The sequence below is a fragment of the Pleurodeles waltl genome, chromosome 3_1, assembly GCF_031143425.1.
Source record: "Pleurodeles waltl isolate 20211129_DDA chromosome 3_1, aPleWal1.hap1.20221129, whole genome shotgun sequence".
NCBI classification, from domain to species: domain Eukaryota; kingdom Metazoa; phylum Chordata; class Amphibia; order Caudata; family Salamandridae; genus Pleurodeles; species Pleurodeles waltl.
Genome location: NC_090440.1, coordinates 633108290 through 633134273, shown reverse-complemented (window position 1 = coordinate 633134273; position 25984 = coordinate 633108290). Strand labels below are relative to the sequence as shown.

Genomic DNA, 25984 nt, shown 5'->3' with positions numbered 1-25984 from the left:
GGTGTCATTTACGCAAGCGTCTAGGTTTTTTGATAAATCACAAACCTGTGCGTTACCAGGAGTGGTAACTCGCAGAAGGCAAAGTATCTGAAAGACTGTCGTTGACTAACCTTGAGCTATCTGGGTTCCATTCGGCATTGCACAAAAACATGGCGCTTCGGAGATACCTGAAACGAAATGTTGCCTTTAGTAACTGAGAAAGCTTCATGTTCATACACAATCATGCTGACCCACCCCCAGACAGCAGCTCCATCTTGGTTGTCAACTGGAAATGCCCTAGGACCCACTGGGAAGGGCACCTCGCATGCTGAACGCTGACACTTCAAGGGCCACTCCAAAGTACTGAGATTTAGTAGACACGGACCTCTGTTTTTGCAGAGCAGCCAGCATCATGATGAATGTGCCGACTATAGGTAAAAAAACAACATTTTAAAAAGTAGAGGTCAGATGCCTTTACTGACATGCACGTGTATTAAAAATGATAAAATTACAAGGCAAAAAAGTCTTAACAATCCATTTCGTGAATTTCATACAGATCTACTTTGCCATTACCCTATCATTGATACCGTAACCATTCTTCCCTTACAAAATGCTACGTGTGATTTTATGGGGTAATATTCTCTTACACCTGGACCGTCATTTCGGACACATCGTCTTCTAACACCGTCCATTACTCCATCATTTACATCTTCCATTACATTAATGCAAACCCTAATCCAGGCCCTAATCCTAATCAACCCTTAACCATCCACTTGCACTAACATTCACCTTCCTCTAAACCTAATCACAACTCTTCGCCTTACCTCTTTCCATATATCCTTACTACCCCTAAACATACCCTACGCTATCACCAGGCCAAGCTATTACCCCAGTCTGAACCCTAACACATAACCTTACACTACACCTAACATATCCACCTTGCTTTAAACTGTCCCTAATAGGAAACGTCCTGAACAACACTTTGGGAACAACGCAGATGTTTCCCATGCAAGCGTAACCGCGCTTGCCGGAACAACAACTGCCTTTTTCTCTGCCTTAACCACGCATGTGCTGAACTATGCATAGTTCAGCACATGCGTGGTTAAGGCAGAGAAAAAGGCAAAGTGGATCAGGAGAGGATGCAGTCAGGTAAGTGGGGTTGGGGGTAATTTTTAGATGTGGAGGTGGATAAAGGGCTTATGGTAGGGGTGGGGGATTGGGCTATTTTTTTTAGTGGCAGGGTGGGGTTTTTAAAGGGTAGGGCTTAGGAGGTGTGGGGTCATACACGGTTGGGGTAGTTTTTAGGGGTGGGTGGATAAAGGGCTTGGTGTGCGGGGTTGGGTTATTTTTGTTTAGGGGTGGGGGTGTTTTTTTTTTTAGGGTAGATCGGGAGAGGGGGCGGTCAGGTAAGTGGGGTAGGGACATGGTTAGGGTGTAGCTTTAGGGCTGGGGTGGATTAAGGGCTCGGGGGTAGGGCTAGTTTTCTTTTTAGGAGCAGGGTGAGGGACGGGGTAGTTTTGTTTTTAGGGTTGCGGTGGGGGGTAGGCAATTTTGTTATTAGGGGCAGTGGGGGTCAGTTAGTTTTGTTTTTAGGGCGAGTGGGGGGCGTCGGATGGTTTTAGGGCTCAGGGTGGGTGAGGGTGTCGGGGTAGATCAGTTTTGGGGGTGGGGGTCGGGGGTTAGAGTAGTTTTGTTTTTAAGCGAGGGGGTGGGGGAATGGGGTAGATTTGTTTTTAGGGGCAGGTGTGGGGTCAGGGTAGTTTTTTTTTACAGTCAGGGGGTTGGGGTTGTTTTGTTTTTAGTGCAGGTGGGGGGGTCGGGGAAGGTTTTAATGCTCAGGGTGGGTGGGGTTTTGGGGTAGTTCCGTTTTTAGGTGCGGGCTGAGGGGGGTCGGGTAGTTTTGTTTTTAGGGGCAGGGTGGGGGACTCAGGGTAGTTTTGTTTTTAGGGGGGGTGGGGGGTTAGAGTAGTTTTGTTTTTAGGAGCAGGGGTGGGGGGTCAGATTAGTTTTCTTTTAGAGCTGATGGGGGTCAGTAGTTTATAGGGGTGGGGAGTCAGGGAAGGTTTTAGGGCTCAGGGTGGGTGGGAGGTGTTGGGGTAGTTCAGTTTTTTAGGGTGGGGTGGGGAGTCAGGGTAGTTTTGTTTTTGGAGGCAGGGTGGGTGGTTGGGGTAGTTTTGTTTGTAGGGGCCGGGTGGGGGGTTGGGGTAGTTTTGTTTTTAGGGTGGGTGGGGGGCCGGGCTAGTGTTGTTTTAAGGGCAGGTGGTGGGGTTGGGGTAGTTTTGCTTTTATGGGTGGGGTTGGACTGGTCGGGTAGTTTTGCTTTTTAGGGCACGTGTGGGGTCGGGGTAGCTAAAGTATAAGGGGTGGGGTACTTTTGGGCTTTTGGCATGATAGAAACATGCATGCCGTTGCTACACTTACCTTTACTAGGCATGCTTTTACAACAAAAAATCGTTGTAAAGGCACAGGTGGTAAAAGCATGCGTGGAAGCAACACAGTCGTTGTTCCGACCATGTTCTTAAGGCATGTGTGGTTCCGCCATGCGTTGGTCCATCATACATTCATCCCAAACAACTCTAACATCGTAGCTCTTGAATATAGACTGAACACGAAGTCCAATACAATAAGTTGCATTGTTTCACTTTTTGACATGTTCTAATTTTTAGTAATATAACTTTTTATCTTTCTACTTTACGTAACCCTGCCTTTTTAATTCTCTTTTTTATCCTCTAACAATTGTACAAGTGTAGGCATGGCACCAAAAAAGCTCTGAAATTAATTTTTCTTGAATAGATGGGTTTCAAGTAGAAAGCTATTGTAGATCAGGGCTGTCTACCAGCATGGAAGTCATTTAGGGAATGACAGGTGTAGCAGCTGCAACCCCTGGCTTGCCACTTGTGACCCCTGGCATTGTCTTTGTGACCCTGGCATCAAAGCCGGCACACTCAGTGCCAGGAACACGGGAGCTGCTCACCCTTATGGGCCTCAGTGCTCCAGTCATCTTGTTTTCTTCCAATTTTCTATTATAGTAATAGTGACTACTAGTATATCATTCAATGTAAGTGTAATAACAAATGAATAAACATGAGCTGGAAGTGTATCTTCCCTAGCAGCAGATATAAGTAAAATGAAATGCATTTATATGTATGTTGTGTGCGCGCACAGGGAGACTGTATTCTGTGAGAGGACCAGTGTTTCTGTGCTTTTGAACATGTGTATTTGTGAGTGAAAGTGAGTAAGACTGGACAACTTGTAATGAGAATGAGTAAGACTGAGTGCCATTAACAGAGTTTTAATAAATCAGAGTGAGTGACTCAAAGTGAGTGAGAGAAAGAGTGACTGCAAGTGTGTAAGAATGAGAGTAAATGATCAAGAATGAATGAGTAAGAATGCGTGGAGAGGGTGTGAGGGTGTACGAGTGAGAATTAGTGTGAGTGAGAATCAGTGTGAGTGAATGATTCACTATAATTGAGGGCAAGTATTAAACCGCACTAACTTTAAAGATCAACAGCCACCACTACAAAAAAATCGAAAGGTAAGAGAAGTATATTGATGATCACCGTTTACTTTCTGCACCTTCCAACGGAACAAGCACATTATACTATAGATCTGTAAAATAAATACATTCAGCAGTGGAACACACACTCTTGTGATTAAATAAAAATAATATATAAACCCACACGTTTTCAAACAAGTTGTTTCACGTATCAGTATTGTGAATACATGAAGAGTGATTTCTCTTTAGAAATCCTTCTCTGTTATTCACTCGACTGTTTCAGCATTGAAAGGATTATGCAGCAAAGTGTCTTAACAATAAGTAACCTTTTAAGCCAATAAAATAGTTCATATTCAAAATATAATCTATATCAATATCAGTTAATGAATGTGGACATAACTAATGTTGTTATATTTGTTTTCTTCTTCCTATAATACCGTTCTTGTTGCAGTATACATTAGCACTGTTCTGTATTTTGTAGTGCTACAATCTCTACAGACAAACAAATAAATATTCATGTACTACAAAGACAAATATGTAATGTTCCCCTAGCATTTCATGTTAGCACACTAATAGAGGAGCCATCTAAAATAGTAATTTGTGCATGTTATATTATTATAGTGATTGTGCAGTTATTATGGAAACTCTGCGCTGTCAATTCCTGGAATGTCATCAGGGTTAACATCATGCGGCATCACTTTCTGGGAAGATTCAGGGTCATAGGTCATACAATGTCATTAAAAAAGGGAAGAGGAAGGGCAAAAGGTAAGCAAAAGGGAAAGGGAAGGGGAAACAGCAAGCAAAAGGGAAAGGGGAAGGAAAAGAGAAAGAGAAAGGGAAACAAGGAGGCAACCTGGAGGACCTTAACAGTTTTTGACCAATAACCAACCTTCTATTTCTAGTGAAGATCCTAAAGAGTTATGCTTTCAAACAACTAGCCCTCCAAATCAAGGAAATCAAATTCATGTGAGACCTACAATCACGTTTCAGAAATGGATGCAGCACAGAATAAGACATTCTTAACATAGTTGGCGACGAACAATAGCAACTCTTCCATCCTCATGCTCCTCAATATGCCAGCGACATTTTATATTGTTACCACACAACCTTTTTAAAAATTCGTAAACAAGGAATGAGGCATAGGGACACTGTCCTGAAATGGTTTTATTCATATCTAACTAATAACTCACAGAAAATAAACATATCACTCCCCCTAAACAACAGCACACAACTTATATTCTCCCTCTTTGACAAGATCCCCAATACAAGAAAGCTCACCTCCTGCATGAATGAAGCCGCTAACTGGATGAAAGTCAACTGTCTCAAGCTCAACACCAACAAGACAGAAGTAGTGATCTTCAGCAAAAGCATCTAACCAATGGACTACAACTGGTGACCTGCTGAGCTTGGACCCACACCTAGAACCCACACCAAGAATAATCATCAACAGCAAACTTATAGGACTGCACAAGTGAAGGCCATCACTGCATCCTGATTCCACACCCTGAAGGTGCTGAGAAAGATCTTCAAAAAGAAAAACTGTCATTCATGCTCCAATTACCAGCAAGTTGGCCTCTGGGAGCACCCTCTATGCTGGGATCATCAGGCAACTAACTAGAACACTACAAAACATCCAGACTCATCCTCAACCTGCTACACAGAACTCACATCATACCACATCTCAGGAAGCTCCACTGGCTTTCGATACACAAGCATGCTAATTTCAAACTCCTTACAAACACACTGAAGGCACTACACAACTCAAGCCTCAACTACCTGAACAATTGCATCTCCTTCTACCAACCACCCAGAAACCCCCACTTAGCAGGACTGCTACTTGCACACATCCCACACATACACAAAACCAGATCATATGGATGCTCGTTCTCTTACATTGCTCCTAAAACTTGGAACTGCCTCCACCTGACTCCATATCAGAGCCTCATGCTCTCTTCTTGAATTCCACAAGAAGCTGAAGTCCTGGCTTTTCAATTAACCACCTTACCAAAGGCAGGGCTAGGCACTAGGCACACACACTTGCTCAGCACCAAAATACAATTCCTGGTGATGGTGTTCTTCACAAATATACATACTTTTACTTAACGAAACATTAGGGTTCCCTTAAGGGTTAAATATTGCACCTATGCTCTTCAATCTGTACAAGTCACTTTGTTCCTTTGTTCCTGAGACACTCAAACATATCCTTTGACCTCTAGGCTGAAGACATACTTCTGTACATAAACATTTGTTCCGTAGAGGACATTGACAACCTATTGAACACTTTCAAAACCCTTTAAACCTTAAAGTATTTAAACCACCATAAGCTTAATTTCCTGAAGACAGAGTTTCCCTTACTCTCACCCCTCAAACGTTCCAGTCCCTTAAGGGACTGGTCGAAACCGCATTCTTACTTAATTCCAAACCAGCCTTCATAGACAGCACTAAGCTGTTGGCCTTCATCTTAGACAAAACCCTAATCTTTCAGGTCCTCAGTAGCGTCCTTGCCAAAAATGCCCAGTACCAAATCAGCCTCTTCAGGGAAATTAAGTCCTTCATTCTGTCCAAAGACTTCAAAATGATGGTATAAACCCTAATCCTCTCTAGCCTGAACTATGGAGTCAGTGTCCAAAAATCTTGCATTGCCCCTTCAAAAGCTGCCCTAATATCTATTGCTCACCAAATCATAAGCGCAAGAAGATATGACTACCTAACCCAGATCTTTGGGGAATTAATTAGCTCCCCATTGTGAAAAGTAGCATATTCAATTTGATACATTGGTTTACCATACGCACAAATTGTACATATATATATTCATTCAGAAGGCCCGTATTATCTCTCAATAAAACGGACAATTTCTGTTGACTCTCGCTCCCCCAGGAAACACTAGCTCTCAAGACAAAAGCACTTCATCAATCATTATTTGGAAGTGGCCCTAGAGTCTGCATCTCCATTCCTCCTCCCACTTCCCCCACATCGGAACTGACATCTCTTACATTGCTTTCACGAGAAATCTCAAAACCCTCCACTTCAGCACCACTTCGCGCTCTGAACTTTATATTAATTTATACCCAATAAATAATGCAAAATATATGTGTATCTTTCATTTTTTTTTGTCTACATACTTTTATCTACCTGTTTTGTTTCCTTCAAATTGAATACACATTTTAGATTTTTATTTTGAACTGTAAAGCGCCTGATACCCTAGAGGGCCTGGTTTGTGCTACACATAACAACAAATAAATAAAATTAAGAGCATTGGTTCAGACAAGAAGCAGAGGCCACACCCTGTCACTTGGGAATGCTAGGCATGGCAAAAGGCCATGCTCTGGGGACTCTTGGTCAAGTGAACCTGGTGTAGCGCAAGGCTAAATGTACTGGGGATTGATGGGTATCTCAAGAAAAATATTCAAATTCTCAGCCATGATAAGTCAAGAACCTTTGATCAAGAACCATTGATTGTGGCATGTATTTTAGCAAAAGATCACTTCTACATCTTAGTCATGCATCATTGTGCCATTCTGCTAATTGATTTATACATTTTGATCCCAAGAGATGCATTTTTGTTTGATTTTCTTAAGTTCTTCAAAGAGCTTCAACTCCCTCAACTGTAACTAGAAACATGATTTTTCTATTAAAAAGCACAATTAAATCTGATCATAGTGTTCAAGGGTACTGAAATGTTCGTATTGTTAAACTATAACATACCTGCAGTGGAAGTTGATTGCTGGATATTAGTAGTCGACATACGACTGCTTGGAGATGCTGTGCTGCTCTCAGTGTTTTTCTGAGTAGTTGGAAGGTTCACACTCTTGCTGGAAGCATTTGAAGTATGCTCATTCCTTCCATTAGTAGATGACATGTTGTTGCCACTGTCACTTGTGGTTGAAATGCTTCCACCGCTGCCACGGGTTGTAGGAACAATAGGTTGTGTATTTTTAGGAGATACAGTAGTCAATTCTGTGGAAAAGGATTGACAAACAATTGCATTTGACCCTGTGACAAATACTTAATCCGGAATGTCATTCCTTATGCCACTTTTTGGTCACCAAGTAATAATGAAGCTTATAACATTAGATATTTAACACCTGAAGTGTGTTGTTTAACTACCAGTGGTGCTATGTTGTCACAATGTAGTAGTCTATGAATAAGTCACATAGTTAATAAAGAGCTCAATGCATTGTGAACAGTCAGCAGTCACTTTTGGCAATGTTGAACATTACTTCCTGATCTAGATATATCAGGGCCTACTTTTGAGGCATGGTGAGAGATATTAATTTGTTAACTGATCTATTTATCTATGTTGGTTGGTCAGAATAAGCCCCTTTAAAGTTGCTGGTGTGTGTCACTACTTAGACAATCTTCAACCCAAGGGCTAAGCAGATCTATGTTTATGTCAAAATGTTTGTAATATGACCATCCAATTGCAATGCTGATTTTTCGGAAATAAATAACTTACTTGGAAAACATTTCAATCACATTTGTATTTTGATAATTCCATTGCTAACCTCACTTTGTAAATTTACTAGAGTACTAAGTCAAACCAACCAACCAACCCCTCTTAAAGGGAAATAGAGATCAGCAGAAAAAATGGGGTGGCTCTAGATCCTGGCAGCTACAAAAATCAAAAACAGGAGAAAGCAATAAGCAGAAAGCATACTTGGACCATTGTACAAGAACAATACCCTCATTAATGGATATTATAAGTTGGTAGACCATGTTTATGTACCAGGTAGATAATTGCAAATGGATTTTCGTCAAATGGTTTAGGCACTTTGATAACTTTTCCACCATAAACTGGTAAACCAGAATTGGATAAGGTAGGACTGAATCTTTGCTGTCCACAGATTCAGAAAACATTTCACACTTTGTGTCAACGTACTGTTTGATGACACAGATTCTGCATTGATAAGTTTGAGTTTCTATGGAAGTCCTGTGGACACATTCACTCAAAGATGCTAAGTTTGAAAACAGCACACTATTCTGCCTTGCGCAAAGGGGGAAACAAAGCCCAGAGCAATATCTATAGATTGCCCAGATGCCAATATTATTTGTGGCAAATGCTCACAAAAGTGCTGCCTTACACAAAGCAGAGATTCATGCCATGATGCAGAGGAGAGAATGCACTGTTTAGCGTAGGAATTGTATTTAAGTCATATCATTTCAGTATTGATTCCTGTTCATAGACAAATGGAGAAAGACCAGACACATTGAATGTGTGCTGTGTACTGCAGCACACATGCAGTGCTTTGGTTCCTGGGGAAATCAATACATTCCATATTTTTGTATCTCCCTCAGCTGGGCTAGGTTTTGATGCAAAGTCTGGTCAAGTCAGCTCTGCTAATTGGGTTTTGGTGCTGTGAAAGGGAAGAGGAAGGGCAAAAGGTAAGCAAAAGGGAAAGGGAAGGGGAAAGAGAAAGCGAAAGGGAAAGGGGAAGGCAAAGAGAAAGAGAAAGGGAAACAAGGAGGCAACCTGGAGGACCTTAACAGTTTTTGACCAATAACCAACCTTCTATTTCTAGTGAAGATCCTAGAGAGTTATGCTTCCAAACAACTAGCCCTCCAAATCAAGGAACTCAAATTCATGTGAGACCTACAATCACGTTTCAGAAATGGATGCAGCACAGAATAAGACATTCTTAACATAGTTGGTGACGAACAATAGCAACTCTTCCATCCTCATGCTCCTCAATATGCCAGCGACATTTTTTATTGTTACCACACAACCCTTTAAAAAATTCGTAAACAAGGAATGAGGCATAGGGACACTGTCCTGAAATGGTTTTATTCATATCTAACTAATCACTCACAGAAAATAAACATATCACTCCCCCTAAACAACAGCACACAACTTATATTCTCCCTCTTTGACAAGATCACCAATACAAGAAAGCTCACCTCCTGCATGAATGAAGCCGCTAACTGGATGAAAGTCAACTGTCTCAAGCTCAACACCAACAAGACAGAAGTAGTGATCTTCGGCAAAAGCATCTAACCAATGGACTACGACTGGTGACCTGCTGAGCTTGGACCCACACCTAGAACCCACACCAAGAATATACATCAACAGCAAACTTATAGGACCGCACAAGTGAAGGCCATCACTGCATCCTGATTCCACACCCTGAAGGTGCTGAGAAAGATCTTAAACAAGAAAAACTGTCATTCATGCTCCAATTACCAGCAAGTTGGCCTCTGGGAGCACCCTTTATGCTGGGATCATCAGGCAACTAACTAGAACACTACAAAACATCCAGACTCATCCTCAACCTGCTACACAGAACTCACATCATACCACATATCAGGAAGCTCCACTGGCTTTCGATACACAAGCATGCTAATTTCAAACTCCTTACAAACACACTGAAGGCACTACACAACTCAAGCCTCAACTACCTGAACAATTGCATCTCCTTCTACCAACCTCCCAGAAACCCCCACTTAGCAGGACTGCTACTTGCACACATCCCACACATACACAAAACCAGATCATATGGATGCTCGTTCTCTTACATTGCTCCTAAAACTTGGAACTGCCTCCACCTGACTCCATATCAGAGCCTCATGCTCTCTTCTTGAATTCCACAAGAAGCTGAAGTCCTGGCTTTTCAATTAACCACCTTACCAAAGGCAGGGCTAGGCACTAGGCACACACACTTGCTCAGCACCAAAATACAATTCCTGGTGATGGTGTGCTTCACAAATATACATACTTTTACTTAACGTAACATTAGGCTTCCCTTAAGGGTTAAATATTGCACCTATGCTCTTCAATCTGTACAAGTCACTTTGTTCCTTTGTTCCTGAGACACTCAAACATATCCTTTGACCTCCAGGCTGAAGACATACTACTGTACATAAACATTTGTTCCGCAGAGGACATTGACAACCTATTGAACACTTTCAAAACCCTTTAAACCTTAAAGTATTTAAACCACCATAAGCTTAATTTCCTGAAGACAGAGTTTCCCTTACTCTCACCCCTCAAACGTTCCAGTCCCTTAAGGGACTGGCTCGAAACCGCATTCTTACTTAATTCCAAACCAGCCTTCATAGACAGCACTAAGCTGTTGGCCTTCATCTTAGACAAAACCCTAATCTTTCAGGTCCTCAGTAGCGTCCTTTCCAAAAATGCCCAGTACCAAATCAGCCTCCTCAGGGAAATTAAGTCCTTCATTCTGCCCAAAGACTTCAAAATGATGGTATAAACCCTAATCCTCTCTAGCCTGAACTATGGAGTCAGTGTCCCAAAATCTTGCATTGCCCCTTCAAAAGCTGCCCTAATATCTATGGCTCACCAAATCATAATCGCAAGAAGATATGACTACCTCACCCAGATCTTTTGGGAATTAATTAGCTCCCCATTGTGAAAAGTAGTATATTCAATTTGATACATTGGTTTACCATACGCACAAATTGTACATATATATATTCATTCAGAAGGCCCGTATTATCTCTCAATAAAACGGACAATTTCTGTTGACTCTCGCTCCCCCAGGAAACACTAGCTCTCAAGACAAAAGCACTTCATCAATCATTATTTGGAAGCTGCCCTAGGGTCTGGATCTCCATTCCCCCTCCCACTTCCCCCACATCGGAACTGACATCTCTTACATTGCTTTCACGAGAAATCTCAAAACCCTCCTCTTCAGCACCACTTCGCGCTCTGAACTTTATATTAATTTGTACCCAATAAATAATGCAAAATATATGTGTATCTATCATTGTCTTTTTGTCTATATACTTTTATCAACCTGTTTTCTTTCCTTGAAATTGAATACACATTTTAGATTTGTATTTTGAACTGTAAAGCGCCTGATACCCTAGAGGGCCTGGTTTGTGCTACACATAACAACAAATAAATGAAAATAAGAGCAGTGGTTCAGACAAGAAGCAGAGGCCACACCCTGTCACTTGGGAATGCTAGGCATGGCAAAAGGCCATGCTCTGGGGACTATTGGTCAAGTGAACCTGGTGTAGGGTAAGGCTAAATGTACTGGGGATTGATGGGTATCTCAAGAAAAATATTCAAATTCTCAGCCATGATAACTCAAGAACCTTTGATCAAGAACCTTTGATTGTGGCATGTATTTCAGGAAAAGATCACTTCTACATCTTAGTCATGCATCATTGTGCCATTCTGCTAATTGATTTATACATTTTGATCCCAAGAGACACATATTTTCTTGATTTTCTTAAGTTGTTTAAAGAGCTTCAACTCCCTCAACTGTAACTAGAAAGATGATTTTTCTATTAAAAAGCACAATTAAATCTAATCATAGTGTTCAAGGGTACTGAAATGTTTGCATTGTTAAACTATAACATACCTGCAGTGGAAGTTGATTGCTGGATATTAGTAGTCGACATACGACTGCTTGGAGATGCTGTGCTGCTCTCAGTGCTTTTCTGAGTAGTTGGAAGGTTCACACTCTTGCTGGAAGCATTTGAAGTATTCTCATTCCTTCCATTAGTAGATGACATGTTGTTGCCACTGTCACTTGTGGTTGAAATGCTTCCACCGCTGCCACGGGTTGTGGAAACAATAGGTTGTGTATTTTTAGGAGATACAGTAGTCAATTCTGTGGAAAAGGATTGACAAACAATAGCATTTGACCCTGTGAGAAATACTTAATCCGGAATGTCATGCCTTATGCCACTTTTTGGTCACCAAGTAATAATGAAGCTTATAACATTAGATATTTAATGCCTGAAGTGTATTGTTGAACTACCAGTGGTCCTATGTTGTCACAATGTAGTAGTCTATTACTAAGTCACATAGTTAATAAATAGCTCAATCATTGTGAACACTGAGCAGTCACTTTTGGCAATGTTGAACATTACTTCCCGATCTAGATATATCAGGGCCTACTTTTGAGGCATGGTGAGAGATATGAATTTGTTAACTGATCTATTTTTCTATGTTGGTTGGTCAGAATAAGCCCCTTTAAAGTTGCTGGTGTGCGTCACTACTTAGACAATCTTCAACCCAAGGGCTAAGCAGATCTATGTTTATGTCAAAATGTTTGTAATATGACCATCCAATTGCAATGCTGATTTTTCAGAAATAAATAACTTACTTGGAAAACATTTCAATTACATTTGTATTTTGATCATTCCATTGTTAACCTCACTTTGTAAATTTACTAGAGTACTAAGTCAAACCAACCACCCAACCCCTCTTAAAGGGGAATAGAGATCAGCAGAAAAAATGGGGTGGCTCTAGATCCTGGCATCTACAAAAGTCAAGAACAGGAGAAAGCACTAAGCAGAAAGCATACTTGGACCATTGTGCAAGAACAATACCCTCATTAGTGGATATTGTAAGTTGGTAGACCATGTTTATGTACCAGGTAGATAACTGCAAATGGATTTTCATCAAATGGTTTAGGCACTTTGATAACTTTTCCACCATAAACTGGTAAACCAGAATTGGATAAGGTAGGACAGAATCTTTGCTGTCCACAGATTCAGAAAATATTTCACACTTTGTGTCAACGTACTGTTTGATGACACAGATTCTGCATTGATAAGTTTGAGTTTCTATGGAATTCCTGTGGACACATTCACTCAAAGATACTAAGTTTGAAAACAGCACACTATTCTGCCTTGTGCAAAGGGGGAAACACAGCACAGAGCAATATCTATAGATTGCCCAGATGCCAATATTATTTGTGGCAAATGTTCACAAAAGTGCTGCCTTACACAAAGCAGAGATTCATGCCATGATGCAGAGGAGAGTATGCACTGTTTAGCGTAGAAATTGTATTGAAGTCATATCATTTCAGTATTGATTCCTGTTCATAGACAAATGGAGAAAGACCAGACACATTGAATGTGTGCTGTGTACTGCAGCACACAGGCAGTGCTTTATTTCCTGGGGAAATCAATGCATTCCATATTTTTGTATCTCCCTCAACTGGGCTAGGTTTTGATGCAAAGTCTGGTCAAGTCAGCTCTGCTAATTGGGTTTTGGTGCTGCGAAAGGGGCACCTTTCCAGCAAACAAAACACCACCTACACTGGATAATAAATACAACTGTTTCTTTGCATTGTCCTAACACTGGTAACTGGCACAAACTGAGCCTTAGTGTCTAGAGTATTGTTTAAAGTAGAAGGAGATGACCCACCCCCAACCCAGTTTTGCATTGTGTACCAAATGGCCCTTTCCCAATGAGATGTGACAAGGACAGATATGTGTGAGAACATGTGTGATATGCAATTAGGGTCCTGTATGTTCCATGTGTGTCAGACTTGTGCTAGATTTTCTGAAAGGCACTAATCAATCATAAATAGATCCCAATCAATGTTGCAGAAATAACTTGAAGAGTCCTATACTAGACTATCATTTATATCTAGAACATAAATCTGGGTAGGAATTGACTTATGAGTTTCTCTAAAGAAAAGCTGATACTCTGTGCAGTTATGATTGTTCTAGACAGGATACATATGAGGTTACTGTGCAAATGTACCCATGAGACTGCGTGCTCTTGTTTTCCATGTGTCTCAGGACATGTGGAGCTATAAATGTCATATGGTTAACCAAGTTACACCTTTTGCATTTGTACATTTCAACTCCTTGGTCATTTAGCTAGAGTAATTGTGGCTCCAAGACGTGAAAGGAAGCCTAAAGGGTGGCAAAGTGTATGGAAACAAGAAAGGACTACAGCTGAAATTGCTGTAGGTGTTAGGGAAGGGTTTTCTCCATGGAAAAATGTTTTCCGTGTTGTAAGAACCTGGATTGTTATTTGACGTGGGTAATCGCCTACTTCAAGGAATAATCAATTCCCTTGCCAAAACACTAAATTAACCTGAGCGCAGTCCCCAGTAGCTATGGCACAAAGCAGTCAGCTTGACTTAGGACAATGTGTAAAGTATTTATGCAGTACTAACGCATTTGTAATATTTGAAAAAGCCAAACAAATAAACACCCAAACCATATTAGGGATGTAATAAATAGAATGGCACCAAATTGATAAAACCACAATAAGGGCAACCAGAAATATGAGTCTTTTAAAGATTTAAGGAAAAATAGCACCAGAAAGCACAAAGCACCAATGCTAGCCTATGGTGACGGTAGACCGAGACAAATGTAATGTTGTAGACTGACCAAAATGAAGCCTGGGTCGAATACACCAGCCAGGTTTGTTCCAGACAGAGATTTACCTTCTACACGATATTCTGTGTCCTAATTCACTACAGGTGTACAGGTGTAGAGCCCCCAGTACCTCAGGGGAGACAGTCAGAGCCTCTCAAGGTGTTAGACAGATGCCAACAGTAGGGTCTAGTCCATGTTCAACTGCAACTGGTCAGATGTATGCTTCCAGGAAAACACCCCTTGCAGCTTGTTTTCACCCTGTAGTCACACAGGAGGTCAGCCAACTGACCCATGGATTCCACTTCCTTGTCCTGGGAACAAGAGGGAGCAGGTTCAGTCATTTGGGGTGCTTCTCTTAGGTCACAAACAATAGGTCCAGTACTCTACCGGCATTCCGCCGGTCCAGTAAGTGTTCTAAGGTAGCTGCCTGTTGGTGCCACATTTATGGCTTAAACCATCTAGTGGGTTCGTGTGACTCCTGGAGAGGCCCTAACATGGGCCAACCCTCCCACTTTTTCAGTAATTCTAGTTTGCCTTATTGCAAACTGGGCAAAAAATGCCAGGAGTCAGGGTGTTTTCAAAGTGATGAAAGTTTTCAGCCAAACTAAAGAGAGTGTACTAGATACTCACAGAGGCCTCCCACATGTAAAATTCCAGTTCGAAGCAGGTACTGTACCCACAACAAACCCAGAGACAAAGGTCTGGCAGGACTAAAGCAGGGTCTTCTGGCAACTGGGTCTTCTGGCAACCAAGCAGTACATGCAAATGAATTGCCTTGTCATACTTTTCAAATGTCCCCGATGATTATGTAAGGCTCCACAGACCTGTCAAGCAGGATTTGACACTGTTCTGTCATTCAGAAGCTCACAGCCCCCACCATGCATATTCTGCTGAATTCAGAGGAGTCATCTCTGTCCATTCATTCAACCTATCATTTTCTCCCAGGAGGCATTTCAAACCCTTTTCACACCTATTCAAGACTAATCACAGGCTGGGAGAAGGTGGAAAGCCAATGAAAAGTAGCCTCCAGGAACTTTAGGAAGAGAAAGTGTAACTTCCTAAAAGTTACTTTTCCTTCTTATTTATCTCAAAATCTAACTTTATCATTGAATTGGACTTGTAATGACTATTAAAGACAGTTTAAATATTTTTCTAGTAGATTCCATTCCTGAGATGTGGTATTAGCATTCAATATTGCTTGCCAATATTTCTCTGTGGACCAGCCAACATTCTTAGAATGAAAATATCTTTTGGGTGCTAGTTGCACTAAGACAATCACTGACATTGAGTATGGATCAACCCTAAAAATGATTTGTAGGAATTTGTGATTTTGTTAGTCACAGGTGGCACACAAACATTAATGAGGGTTATATTCCTACAACAAGGTTTCAGGCGTGCTGCTTTTTTTCATAGGTCACAAGTTAAATACAACAAGCGATTGGTTAAGAGTCATAATAAAAATAATCAAGGTTAAACAGTCTTTCTGACATTCTTGCTAATGTCTCTCTTTCTGAAATAAAAGTCACCAAAGTTTTTTTTTTTAAATACACGAAGGATTAGTTCAAAAGAATTCAAAAGCATTCACACTCCTGTGAGTGCCTTTTATTTTGTCACTTAGCTTTACTGGAAGAAGTCTTGGATCCTGGTTGCCAAGCAACAGCGAGAAAGCCTTGGGAATTCTCTGCTGGGCTGGCTCTCAAACTCAGCTTAGTCATTTCCCTGATTACCGGGGAAGAAGCTTGGAGGAGTTGGGTGACCCTCTTGACCTCAGCTCAGCAGAAACAGGTAACAAAGCCAAGCACTGCCTGACCTGTGTGAGGCTATTTATAGTCTCTCTTGAAATAAGTCACTTGTAGCATATGGCAAACAGAAGAGCAAGAGGGTGTTGCCTAGCAGCCAGGACAGCAGCTGTCTAAAAATGTACAGAGGCTCAGGTGTTTACAAACTGGACTTGTGGGAGCAGAATAAAGCAGAATAAACAAGCCTTGGCAATGGCAACTTTGCACAGTAACAGCAACAAGTAACAAGCCTTTATTAAACCAAGCAATGGCAATTCAATGCAGTTAACTGCATTTTGTTATTTAATGTAACATGATTGAGCCAGCCGCCCTGTGGTAGCTGGCTGCACACAACACAAGAAATAGACCTAGATGAGGGAATCACAACAGGAAGCTTCTGGGTAGAGTCTCTAGAACAGCCTGGAGTATATGGTCCCTGTTTTATTTTACTCTCCCAGGTGGCCATGGCTGCATCTAGTAGGGAGAGCAGTAGGTAATCTCCCACACCAGGCCACCGCAGAGCAAGAGACCAGTCATGGACCGCATTAAGAATGCCTTGTGAGGCAGAGTAGGCGTGTTCCAGACCATTGGAGTCAGTGGTGCACTCCTGGGGTTGCGCTATCTATGCACCAAGGATCTTAATTGGTGTGTGGCTGCCAGGGTAATAGATCACTCCAGAGGCCCTTATGCTTCTTTGGTGGGCATCCCACTGCCAACTGTGACACATGAGCCCACCTCTAATGCTCTCCTCTCTAATGTGGGAGAGGGAGGAGTTCTGATCTGGGTCCCTGCTCACCGTCAGTCCCAGTGTGCTTGTTCTTCCAGTTAGACCACTGGGAGCCAATATGCATCCTCAGTCGTGTATGGGCCGGTGCTGTGGTGATCTCTGCATGGGTAGGCTTTAAGCTTTGCCAGGTGCCTCAGGTTCTAGGCCAGGTCTCCTCAGTACAGCGTTGCGGCTCCCTATCAATTTCTGTTCATGCCTGTGGGAGGGGAAGTCCGGGAACCCTGTCATTCAGTTCTGTAGTTGCCCCCAGCAGCAAGGGGGAAGAGACAGCCCTGCCACTTGCCCAACTCGGCAAGCTCAAGTTGCTCCTAGGCCCGCTCCTCCATCACTCAGTTGAGGACGCCATCTTGGCCTCGTAGCTGTGTCACAAAGCATAGTTTCAGGATCCTAAAGTGCTCACCCCTGCAAGCTGATGTGGTCCCCTAGCCCTGTGGCAGTCCCAGGTTCCTCACTAGGTCACCAATGCCCCTTGGATTTTGTTCTGTCATCAGGATGATGCTGGATATGGCTTCACCAGCAGAGTGCAGTTAAGTGCTGCCCATACCATTGCCTGCTGACCCTGCCCTTCGTGAGATGTCTGCTTGACTATTCAGTGCTGGAATCTTCCATCTCAAGGAGTTATTTCCCCTTCCCTACTCATCATAATCCCCAGGGGCATTAGGTCTTTAGTGGCAATCAAGATTTGTCTCTGCCTTTGTCTTAATTGCCAGGCCTGGGAGGTTCCCTGACATCTCTCAGATTTCCTCAGTATAGTCTCTATGCAAAGTCATTTGGTTGATGGGTCGTGATGACCTGAAGCAACAGTAGGCGGTTCAGGGGGCTGCAATGATACAGTTTTCATAGGATGGGTTTGGCAGAAATGTCCATCTCACCCACATCTAACATACAAAGAAAATTCTCCATGTCCTAGGGTTCCATGAATTCTCTATGGACTCCATTAACGATGATATGCATAGCGGTGGGCTCCAATAGGATGTAATGAATGTAAATTTTGCAGAGGTTGGGTCTCAAGGCCAGGATATTTTTTCTGGCAGATCATAATATCCTGGAAGATATCTGCAGTAAAGTTGATCCTGGAGTTTTTGCAGCAGCTATCACCCAAGACCCTCAGCTAGCGGCAGATCAGGGGCAGCTGACAGACACACATGCCTAGGATGTCCAACAGAATGACTCTGAGGCCTTTGAGTCCACCTCTATCAGGAGGGTGAATGAAGATGGTCAGAACAGAAGATGGGCACTGGGTGTCATTAGTCTACTTCCTTTGGTCTCCAGTTGCCTGCACTTCTCCAACATACTGTATTGCTTGGGCCTTCACGGATTGGCAATCAGGATGTAGGTTTATTGACACTTGGAGAAGATTGTATCCCCTTGCATGTAATTATTCCTAATTCTCTGGCCTACATGACTTACATGTCCAGCTTGACATTTTCATTTTCACCCCAGACTTACACACCTTAGTAATTGGTATTGAGTACTTAGCCTGCACTATTTCAGATTTTCACCCGTCCTACTACAGGCATAGAGGAAGTGTTCCAGACCTAGCATACCTATATGGAGTTTACAACCTGAGTCCCTTTAAGACCAACTATACAACAGGTCATTCATGGGCAAGATAAGATATTACTTTGAGGATAAATCTGGCATGGCCTCCGCTCTCCTGATGGAGTAAGATGCTTTTAAACTGGTGCTCTGGAGTCAGTGCAGAATCAATGGAAGTATGGAAGATCTTGATATAGGAGGTACTAGTGGCAGAGCCTCAGTTACGGAAAGTGGAGAGCCAATGCATAGTACACCCTGCACTAGAGCAAGCTCTCTTTGATGCTAGGGAGAAAGTGGCAACTAATGTTGAGAGGCTGAGGTGCTTTGATCTTAGGAAGTGCATGGAGAGGGCACATGCTGAGAGAGACAGTTCGGGCACCTTGATGGTATGGCTAGCAAACCCCATGAAGAGGGGTTCAGCCATAGATGCAATGACCTCTGAAGAAGGCACTAGACTGTACACCCAAGTCGACATTAATAACCGTTTTGTCTGTATTACTATGAACTATACAAGGGGGTTGCACTACAAGATACACAGACCTTACATGCCTACCTCTCCTCAGTGCCTTTTTAGAGGTTCACTGAGAAAGAAGCTGAGAACGTGGGTAAAGCATCACCCTGCAAGAGGTTAAGGTAGCGATAAAGACACTGGTCAGGGGCAAAATGCCAGGTACAGATCGTTTTATATTACTTATGCTGAAGAATTAGCCCCCTAGATTAGAATGTTTTGTAAGGGGACTAGGGCCTTAGGAGGTCTCCCAACAACCACTCAGGAGGCACTGGTGGTTGCACTGCTTAAACCAGGGAAACCCCCCAACTGACTGCAGAGCCTATCAGACAGTTTTGATGTTGAATATTGATTACAAGATATTGAGGAAGATACTGGACACCAGATTGCTACCGCTGATGACTGAATCAATACACCCAAACCAAGCAGGGTCTATGCCCAACAGGAATCCTCTCTTGAATGCACAACAACTCCTGTCAATACTAAAAACTACCTCCTAGGATCGGGAGTGGGGGACTACTCATTCCAAATGCAAAGAAAAAGTGTTCGACAGCTTAGAATGGGGGTTCCTCTAAGAAGTAATGAAGCATATGAGTATGGATGGAGGTTTTCTGATGTGGACGTAACTTCTTTACACATATCAACCAACCAAAATTCACACAAGCCAAACTATCTCTGCCAGGTACAAAGTAGGCACCCGTCCTACTACAGACATAGAGGAAGTGTCCCAGACCTAGCATACCTATATGATGAAACAAGGGTGTCCTCTCTAGCCCCTGCTCTTTGCGTTGGCCATGAGACCTCTGGCCATCTTAGCCAGAATGTGTGCTCGCTACCTTGGATTACAGATTGGGGTGACTCCTCAACACATTGCCCTCTATGGAGATGACTCACTACTCTTCCCCATGAGCACGGTAGCAGATCTCAAGGGAGCCAAGAATTTAATGGAAGAGTTTGGTACGTTGTCAGGCCTCAAGGTCAATTGGGAGAAAACTAGATTATTCCTAACCTCTGAATGCTGTGTTGCCTATGGGGCCTAAAGAGGGAACCTCGTTGCCTACCTTACACAGAGGTCATAATCTTCCATGACTCAGCCGACCTACTAGAGGGAAACCTGGGCTTGGCAGTACGGAAAATAAAGCCCCACATAAAGATTTGGCAATCACTACCATTGCTGGTGGCAGGACGTGTAGCCCTGTTGAAGATGGTTGCTCTGCCTTGCCTGTTGTCTTTTTTCTAGACACTTCTCATCTGGATCCCCAAACCCTGTTCCTGGAGTTGGATTTGTTAATTGTGTTCATATGGGGGCTTAGCTGCAGACGAGTAGCCCTAGCAAAGTTACAATGCCCAACAGCACGGGGGACTGGTGGTTTCAGATTTTGAGGCATACAACCTCGCAGCACAACTGTAGTAGTATACTCAAGGGTTGGCAAGCAGACAAAACCCAGGAAGACCATTGGGCCTGTCTGTTCCCGATCTATGCAAACTTACTAGAGTGCTGCTGAGAGCTGGGCACCCAAATGGTCGTTACAGTTTTGCCAAGATTATTACGATGGGTGAGACATTGGTGCTGGGCCCTATATATTCACCCAACATGGATAGGGCCTCCTTATTTTCTCTCTCACAACTTGCAGTAGAATTTTGACTTTCAAGATTGGTGGTGGCTGGAGAGTGAAACTTGGCCTTAGACCTCTACATTGACCAATCAGGGGGCATAACAGATTTAACGACTGGGACAGTGTAATCCTGACCAATCTGTCAGATTTTAGATGGTCGACCTGTGACACCTTACATACCATAGAGAGAGGGAACATAGCTATATTTCACATGTGCATGGTACAGTCTCCAGAATTGACTATTTATTTAAACCATCCCACACTAGCTGTCCTGAAGGACTGTATAGTATTGGAAGGGGACTGATCGACCATGTCCTGTTCCAGCTCGACTTGGAACTGGGATACACAGTCCCAACAACTAAACTCTGGAGACTGAACCTTCCATTACAAGACAACATCTAAGCAGCAGCTTGCCACCCACCTATAGCGATACATGGCAGAGAATGAGGCATCGGTCATGTCTACGCAGGTTTTGTGGGCCACGGGGCAAGTAGCCTTGAGGGGTGACCTAATGAGGGACTTGGCTCTGCAGGAGATAGGGTCCGTAGACAAACAGTTAAGAGTGGAACTAGAAGTGTGGGAATTGACTAAACAATAGAAGGATCAGTCCTCCTCCAGGAGGGGGATTGAGAGTCTAATTTGTCACTAGTAAGTCAGATTTGTACCAGGCCCATCATCCAGGAATCATGTGAACACTGACCAGCTGCTGTGGCAGGTGCATGACGATAATTGGACTCTCCTGTCTCTTCATGCAGTGAAAGAATCCAACAGGTTTCAAGGGGAATCTTGTTACGTACAAAGGTACGAGGAGGGTAAGTTTGTTTTTTCCGACTAAGGTCACGTGGCTATATACTAACCTATCTATCCTATCCATTGACTTTGGGGGCCACAGGTCCAGGGACTTTTGCAACAGTAGGGCAACATGTAAGGGTTGTGCATTCTCAACACTCCTCTTTCTTCTGGTCCTGGAACCATTGAGGGCAATACAAAAATGTGAATGAGATATCCATCCTAGCTGGGATGGTCAACATCATGCTCTATTCAGATGATAATCTTCTGACCTTAACTGATCCCCTGACCTCAGTCCTCACTCTTATGTCTTCAATTGATGTCTTTTTGACCTTTTTCCAGCTACAATGTCACTTCATGGAAGTGCAAAGCACTACCTAATAATCTGTCACATGCACATGATACCCCAAACACTTTCATTTTCACATCAAAGACTTCCAGGCTGAAATTTTTGGGGATATTGATCAATAGGGGGGTAGATTATATGGACAACCTGCACCCCCTGATGGCAAAGGTGGGCATTCATTTGCCTTAAGTGATCCTCCCTAAATCTCTCAGAATGGGAACAGGTCTAAGGGGTTAAAATAGTGACAGCTCCTTGTTTAAGTATGTTTTCAGCATGCTACCATTTTAAATTTCCTCAAGCACCCTTTGTACACTTAACAGACAAATTAAATTATTTATCTGGATGGGTCAGAAAGACCACCTGAAGTCATTCAGACTTCATGTGGATATGCCGGCTGGAGGATACTCCACCAGCACATGCATGGACACAAAACTGCACTGGTAGGAGAAGCTGTATCTACTATATGCAGGCGAGAAATGGGCCAACTTAAAAAAAACATGATGGCACGCTACACAAGATCAGAATGAAATTCACATACTTCAAAATACTCTGTCATTAGTACTAGATTCTTTTCAGGCTGAAACAAGGAAGATTGGAATTACCTGAATGACTATTGCTGGTGGTGTGCACATCCAGACTGCAATCTGTGCTCACTGTGCCACTGGAACCAGGCTATTCTTGGCTGATGAGCCCTAATAAGGGTGAAACTGGCCCTGGGTTATTTGTATTCCGGTTCAGACAGGACCTGGTCATGCAGTTTAGGCTGGACTGTTCCCACTGGAGCAGGGTCAAGACTGAAATTGCATATGTCTGGGTCCCAACTGAGGTGGAATGGGCGGGGGGAAATTATGGATTGGAATGTGGCCCGTGCAATTGACAGTGGCTGAGATTAATGAAAGCGGTCCATCCATCAACTTATTTTTGTTACCTTTATAAAGCTGGTATTTTATTACCTATGCTAAATGTGCCTTTCTGGCAGTGTCCAGGGTCACCCAAATGTTAATGGCTCTCCTGTGGTCTGATGTGTACTGCTCCCAGGCGGTATACAAAGGATCAGGCTGTGGATAGGTTTGGATCCACCTGACTGGATGGTACTGGAGAAGCTGAGCCCCTGCCCTGATTACACTTCTAAGTGGGCTGCCCTTGCCCAGGCAGAAGAATCTGACACCAGGCCTGCCCCTATTTAACTAGTCAATCTTAAACCAAAGGAGAGGAAGGAACAGACCAGAACCACTATTATAGGTAGACAAAGCAGTTCCCCCAACACACAGGCTGCCACTGGACATAAAAGTGGCATCCCTAGGACCTGAAATCAGAAAATTCATAGACCTATGAAGACTCAGAAGGAGGACTGCCCTGTTGGCTGAAACCTGTAGGAAGACTGGACTTGCTTGCTTTGAACCCTAGATCCAGAACTTGACTCTAAGGGTCATTTGGCTGACTTCCTGTGTGGTTACATGGATACAGCACATTTCCAGAGGCATTTCCTGCTTCCCTGCTGGCCAAGTGGAACTGACCTGCCACCTCTTGATGTCCTCTACTGGAGTACGTCCCGTAAGCCCAAGTGTTGTCCTCAAGTTCCTGGATCCTTGCCTGGAGTCACAGTGCCTAACTAAAGGTTTTACCGGATCCGAAGGAGAGCCACACAGAACCGATCAGAGCTGCACAGCTCTCAACTGAAAGCTTCAATGATTCCAACGCAGAGTGATATCAAGTGACACAGAGCCCCGCATAGCCATGCTATGCCGAGCCTCACTGCACACTTCACTGGACCCAATGCTAAGCAATACAGAGCCCCAGAGAGCCACATAGTTCCTACCTGATACCTGAGATACAATGCAAAGTGAGCCAGAGCCCCACAGATCCGCACCACACAGTCCAGCTCAAAAGGTAAAACATCCAGCACTTCAAACCTTGTCCTGTCCCTTTGCTCAGTGCTTAAATTGTAAATAAAAAATTTCCAGTGCCCAAAGCCCTCCTCTGAAACACACAGCTGCTGCAGTTAAATGTGCGAGAACAGAATACTGAGGCAGTGTAATCCTGAAGCCATCTCGGGCCTCTTCAATTCATTTAAAGCCACTCCCTGCCCCTTCAGCTCACTCTTGCAGCTTTCTGCTTTCTCTCATTGTGATGCTTTTTTGTTTTTCTCTTCCTCCATCTTTCCCATATGTGTCTTTTGCTCGAGGTAAATGCTTGAGGCAGAAAAATAAGTGTCGCCCCTCAAAAATAAGTGCTGTTGCTCCGCACTAGAAACAACAAGCACAAATTAAGCACTGATCTGGCTGTTCTCCATCGCTGTCGACCTGAACTTGGTGACTTTCTCCTGTTCCGGTATGACCAGACAGCTGTGCTTAGCACTATTTTACACTTAAATGTAAAAAATCATAATTCTGGTTTTAGAGTATTTTTTATCTTTCTAAATTGGGTTTGGATTTTTATTGTGTTGTGTTCACTTTATTGCTATTTGGGGACCTAATAAATACTTAACACTTTGCCTCTGAGTTAAGCCTGAAAGCTAACCTACCAGGCTACCAGAGAATAAAGCACAGGTTTAATCAGTGACTTTTCTGGCTCACCCTGACAAGGATTGAGGATGATATTTGAGGTGGCTTTTCCACCCCTGAGCTTATTCCAATCTCTTGCACCCACATAATAATAGAACAAAGAAAAACAACACAATACAACTGTACCAGAAGGAAACCTACTATCTAGGTAGCAATAGATTATACCGACCAATATCTAGCATCTTGATGAGAACCATGGATGCTACATCTGTAAGGATTGAAACGCCAATATTTTAAACCAGGACGGTAATTAGGTTTAGTATCCCTAAGAGCTCCATGTGAATAAACAAGACTGCCTCTCTTTGTGACAATAATAATCCAGCCTGGACACACTCTGTATAATCAGGAAATCACAGTATTGGGCACATTGTATAGTCAGCTATACAATGTTCTGTACTTTTTTCACACTTTATACGAAAATGGAATCTATGCTATATCAGTCGAAATAAACGAAATGTGTTTCCTGTACTTTAATGATGACACAAGTCCACTGCAAGGAACTGTGGTTTGTTCTGTCACGTTTTATGTTAAGGGTAGAGAATTAGATATTAGAATGTTCAGAAACATTAGCCAAACGTACTACAACATTGTGCACTTTAGGAGATGTTTATCTCACAGACACTGGATAGTCAATAGACTGCCTTCTTGGGAAGCATTGCTCCTTAAGCTCACTATTTGTCCAGATTCTCTTTAGAAAAAAGGATGAACTCTGGTTATTACAGGGCGTTTTGCAGGTTAACGCTTGGAGTATCCTATCTGCAAAGTATCAGTGATGACAATGTCAACTAATTCACTACAAAGACTCCATGACAGGAGTCCGCAGGAATGACTTATTCAGGAAGGTAAAAGCAAACAAATAATGGAGTTAGAAGCCTCCACCAATGCCCTTCACCTGCTAGCAGCTCAAAAAGCATAAAAAGAGTTTTGATCTAGCGGCATGATGTACTAAATCGTGTTTTCGTCATTAACCCAGCGATTCTCACATTCACAGGATTTAAAACTAAAAAATAGTACTTGTCAATGTAATATATCCCTTTTATGAGCTGGAAATGCCTTTTCAATTCATAAAAGGAGTTTGACGAAACAGTGTGAATTACAATTAGAAGGCTGTGTGGCATGGGCATCAAGCCTAACTGCAATTCGTAAAGGTAAATATCAATGACTTATTATCAGAATTGCAACTGCAAACCATTTAAAAGTTTCCAACATCTCAAAGGGATTTATAACTGACTAGCTTAGAGGCAGCTTCCTTTAGGGCGTCATGTCTTACAAACTCAGTGGAAGTAGACAGTGGTCTGAGTGACCACTGTATGCTATACCATCGTGTTCTAAAACAGAAAACATGTCTTTAATACGGTGCCTGTCCCATTAATGGATACGATCTCCTTTAAAAATAAAGAAAATTATTTTATTTTTAGGACAGCAAATGCAAGGATCGTGATCTGCTGACTTTTGCAGGCTACCATCTCTCATTTGCAGCCATTAGCAGGG

General features: G+C 42.7%; 1 protein-coding gene across 1 annotated transcript in view; it reads right to left on the bottom strand.

Moving 5' to 3' along the window:
- LOC138284404 (mucin-5B-like) overlaps nt 1-25984 on the bottom strand; it is a 528306-nt gene that overhangs the window by 90287 nt on the left and 412035 nt on the right. The window contains exons 29-31 of the mRNA XM_069223140.1: nt 11800-12051; nt 7181-7432; nt 111-167 (exon numbers count right to left, since the gene is read on the bottom strand). Coding sequence (XP_069079241.1) covers nt 111-167; nt 7181-7432; nt 11800-12051 — 561 coding nt within the window. The remainder of the gene's footprint in view (nt 1-110; nt 168-7180; nt 7433-11799; nt 12052-25984) is intronic.